Consider the following 14523-nt stretch of genomic DNA (forward strand, 5'->3'; position numbering starts at 1 on the left):
TTCTTTCTTGTTTAATATCCTGCTGGTGGTATCGATTTTGAAAACGGAAACATCGCAAGAAAGCAAAACAGCAAGTTTATAATCCAAGCGATGAGCCCCATGGACGAACAAACTTTCTGTACTCAAACTTCCCCACGGCGCCTAGATTTCCTTTTGACAGTGCGTTTAGACAGCCATTCTTCTATCCGCCAGCGCTTCCAAACAAAAATCACCTAAAACATGAAGTCTTTTTTTTTCTTCCTCTGGCCGATGGGATCCAGACATTGTTCTAGAAAGAAAGCGTTCCTCCTTAGATTAAAAAAAAAAAAAAAAAAAAAGTTGAACCGAAAAGTACTTAAGAAGAGAAACACAAACCATCACGCCTTTATTTTGGTGAATGAGCAACAAAGAGAAGGATTAGCATGGACGGGTACTTTTCAAAAAAAAAAAAAAAATTTTTTTTTTTTTCCTTTACCTCTGGCTCCCGCTAGGGTGGAGGAAGTTCTCTGCTCGGAGAGGGTGGAACAAAGTGGAAGAACAAATGACTGGGAGTCTCCCCTCCCTCCCACCGCTACTCCCCCTCCATCCCCCTCTCCCCCCTCCTGCTCCCCCCTAGGCTCTGGGCTGCAGGGGGGCGGCCCTGGGGGGCCCGCAGCCAGAGGCCGGCAGCAGGTGCCTGGGCTCCAGCCCCCGATCCCCGCCCCCCACCCCTCCACCCCACCCGGGCTTGGCCTCGCCCCCTGGCGGGGGAGCGCTAGGTGCAGAGGTGCGGGGGGCGGGGGCGCCAAGCGAGAGGCCGACGGGGTGCTCTCGGCCCCAGCGATCCCGGCGAGGTCCGTCCGAGCCTCCGGGGCCATGCCCGCAGCCGGCGCCCCGGGGAGCGGAGCCCGGGGAGGGCGTGTGCAGCGGCGGCGGCGGCGGCCGCGGAGCCGCTAGTCCCCTCCCTCCGGGGGGAGCAGCCGCCGCCGCCACCAGCGCGGGCCGCGGCCGGAGCGAGCGCGGGGCGAGCGGCGCGCGGGCGGCGGGGGCGGGGAGGGGGGTGGGCGCAGGGCGGGAGGGCGCGGGGGGAGGGTCTCGCTCTCCCTGAGCCCGGAGCCCGGGAGGGAGACCCTGGCGGCGGCGGCGGCGGCGGCGGCGCCTGACACTCGGCGGCACCTCCTGCGGGGCTGCGGGCGGCATGTCCGAGGCTGGCGGAGCGGGAGCCGGGGCGGGGGCCGGGGCCGGGGCGCCGCCGCCCCCGCAGCCCCCCGCGCCGCCGCCGCTGCCGCCGCAGGGCTCCCCGGGCGCCGCTGCCGCCGCCGGCGCGGGGGGCTCGGGCGCCTGCGGACCCGCCACGGCGGTGGCGGCGGCGGGCACGGCCGAAGGACCCGGAGGCGGCGGCTCGGCCCGGATCGCCTTGAAGAAGGCGCAGCTGCGCTCCGCCCCGCGGGCCAAGAAACTGGAGAAACTCGGCGTGTACTCCGCCTGCAAGGTACGCGCCCGCCGCGCCCGGCCCCCCGCGCCCAGCGCCCCGCGCGCCCGGGGGGCTCGGGCCCGGCCCGGGGACCCCCGCCCCCTCCCCCCTCCCTCCCGCCCCGCGCGCCCCGCCCCCGCCGCCCGCCCGCCCGGGGCCGCCGCACCGCGGAAGTGCTGTTGTCCTCCGCGCCCAACGAGCTGCTCCCCGGACGCGGGTGCTGGCTGCTCAGTTGCAAGAAGAGGCGCGGGGGGTGGCGGGTGGGAGAGGGGGTCGGGGGGTCCCCTTGCATTCCTTCCCCTTGGAAGGAGCCGCCTCTGTGCCCGCGCTCCGGGGTGCCCTGGGGCTTTGTTGCTCTGTAGGAGCTCGCCGGGGGCGCCCGAGAGTGGCACAGGGCTCTCTCCAGGGCCCAGGGCACATCTTTGGGGAAAACGGGGGAAGGGGAGGGGGGTCATCGGAGCGTCCCTTCTTCGCTCGTCCTCTTCCCGGTGTCCCATTGGGAGGCTCTGCGGGGAGGGAGTGAGGGTGGCAGAGGCTATGGGGCGTTTTGGGGAGATGGAAGGGGCGGGACGCGCCCGGAGGGAGGGTGGGGACAGCCGGAGGCGAGGGTCCCGGAGGAGCCCGAGGCGCTCTCCGGGGAGGCCGGAGGCGGGGCGGCCTCGTTATTATTGTGTTGTTAGTTGTTTAGTTCTCGGGGGTGTCAGCAGGCTTTGGCCAGGTGACGGCCCCGCGTGGCGGGCGCTGCTGCTGCTTGGTTTGGGGGCACAGGTTTCTCTCCCCGGCCCGGCCCCTGGCGCCCCGCGGCCCCAGACGCGGCGCCCCGCTCCCGGCGGGAGGAGGGCGGCCGGGCCGCGGGGCCGGGCGCTGTCAGCGGCGGCGGCTTTGTTTTGACAGGGTGACAGCTGAGCGGGGCGGGGACTGGGCCTGGCCGCTCCCGGGCCTGTGGCTGAGTCCGGGAGGGAAGACACCCTCCTCGCACACCTCCCACGGACTCTCTCTCTCGCTCGCTGCACACACGGGGTCAAGTTCCCAGATCCCAGATTCCCGCAGCCGCTGCTGGCGTTGGGTGTGAAGAGAATGAACCCTGCTAGCACCTCTCTCTCTCCCCCCCAGGTCCTGCTGTTTTCAGGTTTAGACAGGAGCTCTGAACCATGGTGGAATGTCTGTTTTACCTTTTTCCAACCCCACACCTTTCACATCCTCAGGTATGGGCTGGCCACTGACTGTGTGCCCTGCACTGGGTCCATAAATGTTTGTCGAGTGAATGTAAGCCCAGTGCTTCTCAAACTTTCATGTGCCTAGGTGTCACCTGAGGAGCTGGTGAGAAGGTTGATTCTAAATCAGTATGTCTGGCCCTAACCGGTTTGGCTCAGTGGACTCAAGGGTCCCAGGTTCCATGCTGGTCAAGGCACATATCTCGGTTGCGGGCACATCCCCAGTAGGAAGTGTGCAGGAGGCAGCTGGTTGATGTTTCTCTCTCATCGATGTTTCTAACTCTCTCTCTCTCTCTCTTCCTCTCTGTAAAAAGTCATAAATCAGTAGGTCTGGGGGATGAGGGGCAGAGATTTCTGACCAACTCTCAGTTGATGTGATGCTAGTTCATTGGCCACACTCCAAGAAGCAAGACCCTAGTTCAGGCCTGGGTAATATATTAGTCATTCTTTTTTAAATTTATCCAAGGAAACTGAAACTGCGAAATAATCATGCCTCATGGTTGGCATTTCTGAAGAAGGAAGGGGAAAATATATATATATAAGGTGGGGGGTGTGCTTCTAAGAAAGGTGAAGGGCCAGGAGTTGATTATGAAGGGCATTCGTCTAACCAAGAGCAAAGTCAAGAGCAAGGTCAGTGACTTGGTGAACTTGCTGTTTAGCGGCCAGAGTGGGCTCATGTAGGAACTTGGTCAGCTCATTGTTTCTGTCCTGGCTTTTTATTGGCTTCTCATCATGAGCACCTTCTCTCCCTGCTGCCTGCTACTGCCTTGATATCTGAAAACTTCCCCGACGTTTTGGTGTTTTCTGAAGCTATGTATGAGCATATATGTGCCCTTCAGATTTCCAAGAGTGAGATGTAGCACCTTTTCTAAGATTTGTGATTTGAGTGTTTCATGTTCACGTCTATAAGCGCATTTATAGGAAGGGAAAAGCCTCTCTTGATAAAGGCTCTCGGGAGACTCAGAAAGCGTCCGTGTGTGTGTGTGTGTGTGTGTGTGTGTGTGTGTGTGCTCATTCATTCAATAAGCACTTGACAGGGGTCTCACCTGGGTGGCCAGGCATTGTGCGAGATGCCTGGCTGTGACACCCAGACCCTGCAGGTCTGTGAATGTGCCCATGTGTCTGGGGCCTGGGGAAGTGGGCAGGGAACTAATCACAATGACATCACAAAACAAAACTGCTTTCTTAAGGTGATGCTGGAAGTCAGAGCGGGGCAGTTCACGAGCTGGAGCATGCGTATGGCTTCCTGGAGGAAGTGTCAGTGGGGTGACGTGAGGCTTCTCATAGTGGAGAAACTGAAAGCAGTTGTCGCTTGGAACCCTGCCTGCAGGAGCTGGCACTCCATTGCCTGGGGCCTCCAGGGTGCAGGGTGTGTGTGTGTGTGAGTGTGGCCAAGAGGGCATAGGAGGAATCCAGGAATCTTAACACCTCGGGAGTGACATGGTCTCAGATTTGCTTTTATTTATTACTTTATTTAAACTGCTTAATTGAAAAAAAAAACCCACAAAAAAACTGCTTCACTGGGTGTGAGAGGATGCAAAGTGAGCTCTTTGGCTCTTTCTCAGCTTGTCTCTACATTTCACAAAAAGCCCCACAGGACAGATTTTTACCCTACCTCTTGTTATTGATTAGCCCCTTGGAAGGTCCGAGAGGGTACAGAGGTTAGGGAGTGAGGAGGGGCCTGGAAAGAGATGAGGAACTTGACTGAGGGCTATTGAAAGAGAAACAGGTCCCAGACCTCATAAAAGATCTGGCCTTTAAACTCCACAAGTGAAACAGAAAAAGAAGTGAGCCAGTTCACAGCCAGGGCGGTGTGCCACACCCCGGGGAGGGTGGGGCGGGGGGGAGAAACAGAAAAAAAAGAAAAAGAAAAAGAAAAAGAAACTTGTTTTTCAGGATCCAGGGGAGAGTATTTTGAACTGTCTTCTGGCAAAGGCTGCTTCAGAGCCACTGGGCTGGCCTAGGTAGGACACTGCCAGAGTGATCGTTAATAATGTAGATCTGTCCCTTTAATTTCTCTTTATTGGAGTCCACCGTGCCTTGCGGGGCCTGGCTGTTGCTGTCTCTGGTCCCTTGTTAGGGTCATTCGAGTGTGGTTTCCCTTCTTGCTCAGGGCCTTTGCACATATTATTCGCCGGGGCCGAAGGTCTTCCCCATCACTTAAATGAAATCCCAACGTTTCTGGCAAATCTCAGATTCCATTTCCTTTATCTCCTTGTCCTGCCTTCTCCTTGTACACATTTTCTGACCCCGCTTTTCCTTCCTGGTGCTTTTATCGTGAATTTTAATTGGATTAAATGGTTTGATATGTTTGAATAGATTTTAAGTGAGGTCCTTATTGAATGAATGAATGAATGAATGAACTGGAGAAGGAAAAACTGGAGACATGATCAGCTGTTAGGGTAGCAGTAGTGATGTTTTTAGCTTGACTGCTTCTTGACAGTTGGGTGGAGGGACTTTTTCACACAGGGCAGTTCTAGGAAGCTCACAGGTGTCCCCGGGACGAGGTGTAGGGTGTTATAAAAGAAACCCTACGTGAAGGTATGGGCCCAGCTACAAAGCTCCTTGAATTAAAGTGCAATTTATTTATAAAAGTGGATTGACTGATTCTTTTTTTTTTTTTTTAATATATATTTTATTGATTTTTTACAGAGAGGAAGAGAGAGAGATAGAGGTATGGGCCCAGCTACAAAGCTCCTTGAATTAAAGTGCAATTTATTTATAAAAGTGGATTGACTGATTCTTTTTTTTTTTAATATATATTTTATTGATTTTGTACAGAGAGGAAGAGAGAGAGATAGAGAGTTAGAAACATCAATGAGAGAGAGTCATCGATCAGCATGCCTCTTGTACAACCCCTACTGGGGATATGCCCGCAACCAAGGTACATGCCCTTGACTGGAATCGAACCGAACCCGGGACCCTTCAGTTCCTAAGCCGACCCTCTATCCATTGAGCCAAACCGGTTTCGGCGGATTGACTGATTCTTAAGGAAATGGGCCATTTGTGCTTGAGGAGAGGCAGTAGGGTGTAGCGGCTGGACGACACAGAGTTCAAAGTAATTGGAATTCCCATTTCGGGCTATCCGGCTGTGTGACCTCCGTCAGGACCTCACCTCAGCCTCCGTTTCTTTGTAAAGTAGGAGTAATAAATGCCCCCTCATGGCTCAACAGTGAGGATTTAAAATGGGCTAACAGTGGTCGGCAAACTCATTAGTCAACAGAGCCAAATATTAACAGTACAACGATTGAAATTTCTTTTGAGAGCCAACATTAAAAAAAAAATTTTTTTTATTGATTTTTTTTTTTTTTTTTTTTTTTTTTTACACAGAGAGTAAGGGAAAGGGATAGAGAGCTAGAAACATCAATGAGAGAGAAACATTGATCAGCTGCTTGACCGGAATGGAACCTGGGACCCTTGAGTCCGCAGGCTGACGGAGAGCCACATTTTTTAAACTTAAACTTCTTCTAACGCCATTTCTTCAAAATAGACTCGCCCAGGCCGTGGTATTTTGTGGAAGAGCCACACTCAAGGGGCCAAAGAGCCGTATGTGGCTCACGAGCCGCAGTTTGCTGACAACAGGGCTATTATGTATGAGGCAACCAGCCATCAGGGTGTCTGGCCCAAGCTGAGCCCTTAAAGCTCGGAGTAGGGGATAGGACATTTTTAACTCGGAAGTCAACAAAAATTTCAACTCTGCCACTTGTGTGATCTTGGGCACAACTCACTCAGTTTTTCTCCGAGCCTTGAATAGCTCATCTATAAAATGGGAACGTCCCTCTTGAAATGAAAAGAGAGAAGGTTCCCCAAGTTCCTGGGACCTGAAGCTGCTGGGTTAATGGCGGCTAAATGGAATTGTCTGGTGCTTTACTCATTGTCTCAGAACCAGTGGCCACAAAGCATTTATGGAAAACCCAGTGACTTTGTTTCTTGGCTGAGTGCCCTACCTCGAGAGTCACCCGGGCAGGCGCAGGGCTATACAATTAGCCTTAATTTAAAAAGTAATGCTGTATAGTCTAGATATAACGCTGACTGTATAATTTGCGGAGTGGGGGCAGCAGCGCCACGAGGAGAGAAGAAGTGTCTTATGTTGTCCGGGGGCGGGTGAATGGGGCACCTGAACAAGCTTTGTAGCTGGGCGGGGGAGGGGGAGGGACCGGCCAACACTTTGTATTTATTTGTCAGCCACTCCTTCAGAGAGCAGACTTCTTCAGCTTGTCAACATCTAGAGCAGTGAGTCTCCCCCAGGAGCTGTTCTGTCTCCCCCTCCCCCCCAGGGATATTGGGAGACATTTTTGGCCATTGTAATTGGGGTGGGGGGGGGGGCAGGTGTGCTTCTGTCAACTAGTGATTCTAAACATCCCATGATGCTTGGGGCAGCCCTCCACAACAAAGAGTTGTCTGGCCCGGATGCCAGCAGCCCCGGAGTGGAGAGAGATGCTCTGGAGCAGGGGTCTTCAAACTACGGCCCGCGGGCCACATGCGGCCCTCAGAGGAGTCTGATCCCGCCCGCCAGGTTTTTTGGGCAGTGAGCGCAGCCGAGGTGTTACAGTAGGAATTAGTAGTTCATATAGTCCGGCCCTCCAGCTCTCTGAGGGACCGTGATCTGGCCCCCACTTTAAAAAGTTTGAGGACGCCTGCTCTGGAGGAACGCTGTGCTGTCCCATAGTGCCACAAACGCATTGGCAGCCTGGGAAAATCAATGCTTCCAACGCTCGCTTGAATCACAGTCAAACTCTGAAACCTCTCACTTTGTGAAGCAGCATGGGCATACTTTCCAACAGCTTTACTGCCGTGTATGTTATAGGCCATAAAGCTCACGCCCTCAAGTGTGCGGTCAGTTGCTTTTGAGTAAAAAGCATACAGTTGTGCATCCCTCACTGCAGTCCAGTAATAACTCTTCCATCTCATGTCGTGGTTTTTTTTTTTTTTTTTTTAAGGAGATATTTTATATCTGTTGATTGTGGGTTTGCAAATACAAACAATTAAAAATACCTCTTTGGCTCAGTGATGGAGCATTGGCCTGCGGACTGAAGGGTCCCAGGTTCAAGGGCACATGACCGAGTTGCGGGCTTGATCCCTGGTGTGGGGCGTGCAGGAGGCAGCTGATCCATGATTTTCTTTCATCATTGATGTTTCTCTCTCCTTCTCTCTCTCCCTTCCTCTCTGAAATCAATAAAACAATTTTTTTAAAAAATCACCTTTTTGGATCAGAGAACTTGTATACATATAAGCATAACCCATGGACACAGACTAGCAGGGGTCCTCAAACTTTTTAAAGTGGGGGCCAGATCACGGTCCCTCAGAGAGCTGGAGGGCCGGACTATATGAACTACTAATTCCTACTGTAACACCTCGGCTGCGCTCACTGCCCAAAAACCCTGGCGGGCCGGATCAGACTCCTCTGCGGGGCGCATGTGGCCCGCGGGCCGCAGTTTGAAGACGCCTGGACTATAGGGTGGTGAAGGGCTGGGTCCGGCAGTGGGGAGGCGGGCTAGAAGAGGTCAGTGGAGGGAAGAGGGGGGGGGGGTGTAGTAATACTTTCAACGGTAAAGACTTAATAAAAAAAATAAATAACTCTGGAGATTCTTTAGATAAGTAGTATTGCTACAGCAAAGCACAAACCACGGAGGGGGTAAAGAAAATGGCTTTTTTAAAAGTCGGTCTTCAGCCACATGAACCCCACAGCACTCAGTTATTTCGTGTGCGGCGGCTCCTCTAAAAGGCGGGACCACGGAGCCAGCACACAGAGGGAAAATGTTTCCTTTGGCAGGCGCAGCACAGAAAGCCTGAGAGAAAGAGGACCAAATTTAATTCTGTTTGCTCATAAACTTTCAGGGAAGATGGAAATCCAGGCCTGCAAAGCCCTCAGATGGCAATTTGCAGTTTTATGTAACCGAGAAAGTAGTTTATAGGGCAAAACAGCCCCCAAACTGCGGAGGGCTGTTTTGTTTTAGGAAGCATATGCTCCCAAATAACGTTTTGTGATGCAGCGCTGGTGGGGTTTTTTGGGTGGTGGTTAGTTTCTTGTTTTGTTTTTTTTTTGTTTTTGTTTTTTTCTACTAAGAAATCTAGTTACCTGTCTGCCAGGCCAGAATTTCCTTCTGTGTCAATCAGGTAGATCCACAGCGTTAGAGCCATCCTAGGGAGTCTTGAGGGTAAGATGTAGTTTCATGGGAGGTACCTTGAAACAGAACATCTGCTTCTCAGATGAAAGTTCTGGATCCTCCGTACAGTGCCAATGAAGCACGCGTTTCCAAGGCTCAGCGGCTTCCGACTTGGTTCATTTGTCTCTAAATGAGAGAAAGCTTGCTATTTAGGAACAGTTGTCTGTGGTCTCTTATTCTTAACCGTTTCCTACTCTTTTTTTTTTTTCTTCTAACATTGAGAGGTATGTTTTTCTTTTCTTTTTAATGTATTTTATTGATTTTTTTACAGAGAGGAAGGGAGAAGGATAGAGAGTCAGAAACATCAATGAGAGAGAGAGAGAGACATCGATCAGCTGCCTCTTGCACACCCCCTACTGGGTACTTGCCCGCAACCAAGGTACATGCGCTTGACCGGAATCGAACCTGGAACCTTCCAGTTCGCAGGCTGACGCTCTATCCACTGAGCCAAACTGGTTTCGGCTTTCCTACTCTTGAGAGCTTGTTTGGAGGTTCTAGCAGGGAAGCGCAGCTACTCGTATACCCTTGACCGAAGACCGGTCCTCTCCTCTTGGGGGAAAGTCGTCCTCTTTGGGAGGGAGGAGGGGGACACCCGCCTAGCCAGCCAGATCAGCCGAATCAACCCTGGCGATCAATGGGGTGACAGATGTCGCAGCCAGATCGCCCTCACATCCTCTGCTTTACTATCACACTCTTCATGGGTTTCAAACCCGGAGGCACCTGTGGCACGGAAGCGCAGGCCCGCCGCCCACCTGCTGCTGGGTGAAAACCCAGGGGACCTGCCCCCCTCTCTCCCTCCGCACGGGGAGCGCCCTGGGGCACCCACCGAGCTGCCTGTGCCTCAGCTTCCTCTTGGGTGAAGCGGGAGTCAAGGTGCCATCCCCTCGACTTGTTGTGAGGGTGGAGTCGTTCAGCAGATGTGAAAGTGCTCATGGATCAGAGAGAGGCATTTCACAGGCCGTCTCTTTTATTTCAGCCTTAAAAACTTTTTCCGTCGGTCTCAGCTGTTTGCATTTTGCCAAAGGGTAGGTAGGCCTCATGTCAGTTGATTCTTCTCCCTGGGATTAGGAGCGATGTAAGGAAGGTCATCTTACTAGCAGAGAACGGAGACCTAGGGAGGCTTACTACAGTAGCAACTTTCTCAAGCTGGCCCATGGGGGGAGGGGGGATGGAGGGGGGGACGGGGTGGTGGTGGTCTCTTCCCAGTGCACCATTCTGCATTCTCTTCCCAAACTTCCTCCTTGAGTTTGGATCAAAGAACTTGTACGCGTGTATGCACAGCCCACTGGAGGGGCTGCCGTCCCTCCAAATGGTTCACAGAGAGGAGTTCACGTGTTTTCCGCATTCTCCTGCCCTCGCTTGATGTTTATTGTCCCCCTGTGGAGAGGGACGTTCAAAGGCTTTGCCAGTTCGTGGAAGCCTTAAAGCAAAATAAGCTTCTTTATGACTGGCCCAGGGCAGACGGACACACTCATGCCCTTGATTGTTTTAAAGCTGGCCATCGGGAAGGGCCCAGGAGAATTTCCTGCAGGAAGGAAGGAAGGAAGGAAGATGAAAGAGATTCCCCCACTCAGGTTGTAGAAGGTGCCAGAAATGCCAGAGAGGTAAGGAAACGCCTGTCAGGATGTGTTTGAAGTCCCCAGACAACTCTTCATAAGACTGCGCTTAAGAAAAAAAAAAAAAAAAAAGTGTGTGTGTGTGTGTGTGTGTATATATATATATATATATATATATATATATATATATATAATTGATCTTTTTACAGAGAGGAGGGGGAGGGATAGAGAGTTAGAAACATCGATGAGAGAGAATCATCAATCAGCCGCCTCTTGCACACCCTTTACTGGGGATGTACCTGCAACCAAGATACATGTCCTTGACCGGAATCCAACCTGGGACCTTTCAGTCCGCAGGCCGACGACGCTCTATCCACTGAGCCAAACCGGTTTTGGCAGCTTTTTCACTTTTAATGTTACTATCACACAGTAAAGTGCTGAAATGGTAAGTACTGTACGTTTTTACAGGTGCATGCATCCATGGCACTGCCACCGGGGAAAAGCTACAGAGCACTGCTAGCACCGCAGAGGGCTTTCTTGCTGCCCTCTCCCCATCCCTGGGCACCCCTATTCTGATGTCATTACCAAGGAGTAGCTAGCCTTTCTTAAACGTCCTATACATGGAATCACACGGCATGAATTCTTTTGTATCTGGCTTCTGTCAGTCCACGCGATCATGTCTGTGAACTGCATCTGTGTCGTGGCGTCCAGCAGTTCTGTGTAAAGACACATTTTAAAGACGGAAAAACAAGTTCAAGCCTTCCCCTGCCCCAGGATGGAAAGCATTGGATAGGGACAACTTGATAAGATGAATTTTAATGAGGCTTTTGAAAGAAAAGATGGGAATCGGAGATTCAGGTGCACTGGGAAGAACCCACGAGGCCAGGACAAGAAATCAGGGAGGTGTGTCTGCTCAAGCAGGGGGAGAGGCAGAAGGTGGTGGGTGCAGGGGCCTGTGATGTCACAGCCGGGGGCATGCTCAGACTGCAGAGTTCTTGTCCCCTGATGTCTGTAACCGTGAGTCCTTTGCCGGTAAATATCCATGTGCAGTTCCGCTGTCACCATCCTGATTCTGGAAGGTGACGGCAGTTATCCACGGTGTCCTGCTGGGCCGGCAGAACCGCACGTGTGGGGACGTAGGGCAAGGCTTCTGGAAGACCGGGCAGAACCTAGTACATAAAACCCCAGTGGACACGAACACCTCTGTGATAGTGACGGTTTATCCGAGAAAACTTGTATAAAAAATATGAGATAAACTTACTAGTTAGTGGAATCACAGGGACCATCCACTTATCAATGTTTCCATAATCGATAGATTTAACACAGTTGAATTTTCATCTTTTTTTTTTTTTTTACTTGAGCGTGCACGTACACAGGGGCATTATACCTATTGCCATTCATTTGTTCATTTGGTATTTATTCCCACCGGCTGCTTCAGAAGATTTCTGCTCAGGTAGCTCCTGCCCAAGCTCCTTACGACAGTTCATCCCCTGGTGATAATTGAAATGGAATAGAATCCTGTGTGACATTGAATGGCGTTCATCTCTGGCATGTAATTGTGCATGCCGGTACCCCCTGTGCCGCACACTCTTCTTCTCCAGGTATTTGCGCGGCTTGTCACATTTCAGTCTGTTCCCAAGGGCCAGTGTCTCAGAGAAGCCTTCCTGACTAGCCTACCCCCTGCCCTGGATCCAAAATAGCATCTCATCTCTATGATCTCACCTTGCTTTGTTTTTCCTTTACTGCGCTTATCAATTCTTGGAAATCACACATATGTTTTATTTTCCCATTTTAGTATATGTGCTGCTAAAGCAAGCACTCACATGTACATTTTAAATCATTTCTTGTCTGTTTCTCTTATGGCAACAGAAGCTCCATGAGACAGGGACTTTGGTTCGTTCCATATCCCAGGTCCTCAATACTTATTTATTCGTTGAATGTGTCGCTTCACACTCACAGCGAATTTCATATTTGCCCATGAGATTGGAGGGAGGAAAATCTTCTTTTTTAAAAAAATATATTTTATTGATTTTTTACAGAGAGGAAGGGAGAGGGATAGAAAGTTAGAAACATCGATGAGAGAGAAACATCCATCATCAGCTGCTTCCTGGACACCTCCTACTGGAGATGTGCCCGCAGCCAAAGGTACATGCCCTTGACCGGAATCAAACCTGGGATCTTTCAGTCTGCAGGCCGACGCTCTATCCACTGAGCCAAACCGGTTAGGGCATGGAAAATCTTGTCTTAAAGAGGATTTTCAGAGAGGTTGAGTAACTTGCCCAAGGCCATGTGGTCAGAAGCAGGGTAGCACTGAGTAGCTGAGTGGGATTCCCGTGAACTGTGGACTGGATGACCTGTAGTGCTTGTCTGAAGGCTTGGACTTCTGCTGTAAGATGGAACACAGAGACGTCCCACCCACTTTGTTCCTTTGGATCCTCCTCTGAGAAAATGAGGCCACCTTCTCTGACCACCGCTTCCTTTTCCTCAAATGAGAAATTCTCACAAGGAGATCAGGAGTATTGTGAGACCAGCGAGTTAAAACCTGTGAGGTTAAATGTATGCCATATTCTAAAAGTCCACATTATAGTAGTGAACCAGAAAGAAAAAAAAAATCAATTGCCTACAAAGTCTTGTTTTCTAACTGCATTTCTTGTTGCTTTGCTTCCTGCTTTAACAAAAGGTTTGCATAGGCTTTCTTTAATTGGTTCTTCTGTTTGCATTCAGAGGCCCAGACACAGGGCTTACTATGTTGTCAATCAGGAGATGAATGCGTTTACTTTGGGGGGGAAAAAGTGTGAATACTATCTCTAAGGATCGACTTGGAATAAGAACACCACCTAACCTTAGGAGAAAGCTTTGAGTAATCCCTTAAGTGACCTCAGGGGAAGACGTGAGGATGCGTCCATTAATCCCACCCCATCCTCCTCAGTCCCCAGGCATTGAGCGCTCGGCTTTCTGCGAGAGGCCTCTGCATAGGTATGCAGGAGAGTCCAGAAGCACAGCCGGGAGACCTGAGTAATATCATCGCGCCTGATGGTGGCAGCTCTAATTTGCATCAGCCTTAACAAGCTGGTGTTGAAACGGAATGGCCGGATGCCAAGGAAGCTAAGGTCAGCGTACTTTGAAATAGCAGAGTGAGTCATGTAACCCAGGATTTGCACATACCCACAGGGCTCCCTGACTCACCCCACATCTCCAAGGGATCACGTTCATGAGGATTGGTGAGGTGCCTGTGCCCCAGCTCTGTCCTAGGTGTGTGGTGGGTGACCAAAGGAAGGGAAAGTCACTAGGAGCCCCCCCTCATCTTGCTGGGGAGACAGACACAGGAGGAAAGAAAAATAGGAAGAGGATAATCAAGCATGAAGTTCGTGGAGAGAGAAGCCATCCTGAGCTTGGCTTCTCCAGGCAGGTGGAAGTGTAGGGGTGAGGCCCAGCCCAGGGTGAGCGAGCAGTACCCAACGAAGAAGCAGAAACGGAAGACCTCAGCATGGCAGAGGTGTGGGCCCGCAGGACAGATGGCCTGGGTGTGAATCCCGGTGTGGTGAGACCCCGGAGGAGGGATTACTTACCCTTTGCAAGCCTCAGATTCCAAGGCTGTCACATGGAGGTTGTGACAGTTGTCAACTTTTTCCCCATTCATGCAACAAACTGTTATGTAACGTGCCAGGCGTTGGCTTGGATGTGGGGGATACAGTGACAGATGGGCCCTCACTCTTGCAGAGCTTGCTTTCTGGGAGCAGCAGCAGCAGCAGACAGTAAATAAGAAAATAACAGAGAGTGGTAAGTGCCACCCACAGGATGAAAACAGAGGAGTAAATGAGAGCTCCTGGGGAGGGCCTTCAGATGAGTGCCAGAGAGGCCCCTCTGCGAAGGGGGCAGGGTCTGGGGGCCCGAAGGAAGCTCGCAGGGAGGATGCCAGGTGAGGCATGCGAAGACTCAGGGCCAGAAAGGGCTTGGTATGTTCTGGAGCTGCCAGGCAGCCATTGTGGCTAGATGGGTCGGGAAGGGGGTGGGAGGGCAAGTGTAGGAGAAGAATGGGCAGAGGCCGGTGGGGGCCAGGTTGCCCAAGTGTAACTTTCACACCGTGAAGTCATCCTATCTTTACTTCTGACCCATTCTGACACATGCGTAGCGAGACAAAAAAAAATACGTTC

The 14523-nt window shown here is 51.8% G+C and overlaps 1 protein-coding gene across 2 annotated transcripts in view; it reads left to right on the forward strand.

The window, feature by feature from the left end:
• Positions 1-825: 825 nt before the first annotated feature.
• KAT2B (lysine acetyltransferase 2B) overlaps positions 826-14523 on the forward strand; it is an 88104-nt gene continuing 74406 nt past the window's right edge. The window contains exon 1 of one of the 2 annotated variants that reach the window (XM_036431590.2): positions 826-1450. In XM_036431590.2, the coding sequence (XP_036287483.1) occupies positions 1157-1450 (294 nt within the window). In that variant the 5' untranslated portion in view covers positions 826-1156. The remainder of the gene's footprint in view (positions 1451-14523) is intronic. The other variant, XM_045579320.1, reaches the window with a different exon arrangement.

Source organism: Pipistrellus kuhlii, unplaced genomic scaffold (assembly GCF_014108245.1).
Source record: "Pipistrellus kuhlii isolate mPipKuh1 unplaced genomic scaffold, mPipKuh1.p scaffold_m20_p_11, whole genome shotgun sequence".
In the NCBI taxonomy this organism is placed as follows: domain Eukaryota; kingdom Metazoa; phylum Chordata; class Mammalia; order Chiroptera; family Vespertilionidae; genus Pipistrellus; species Pipistrellus kuhlii.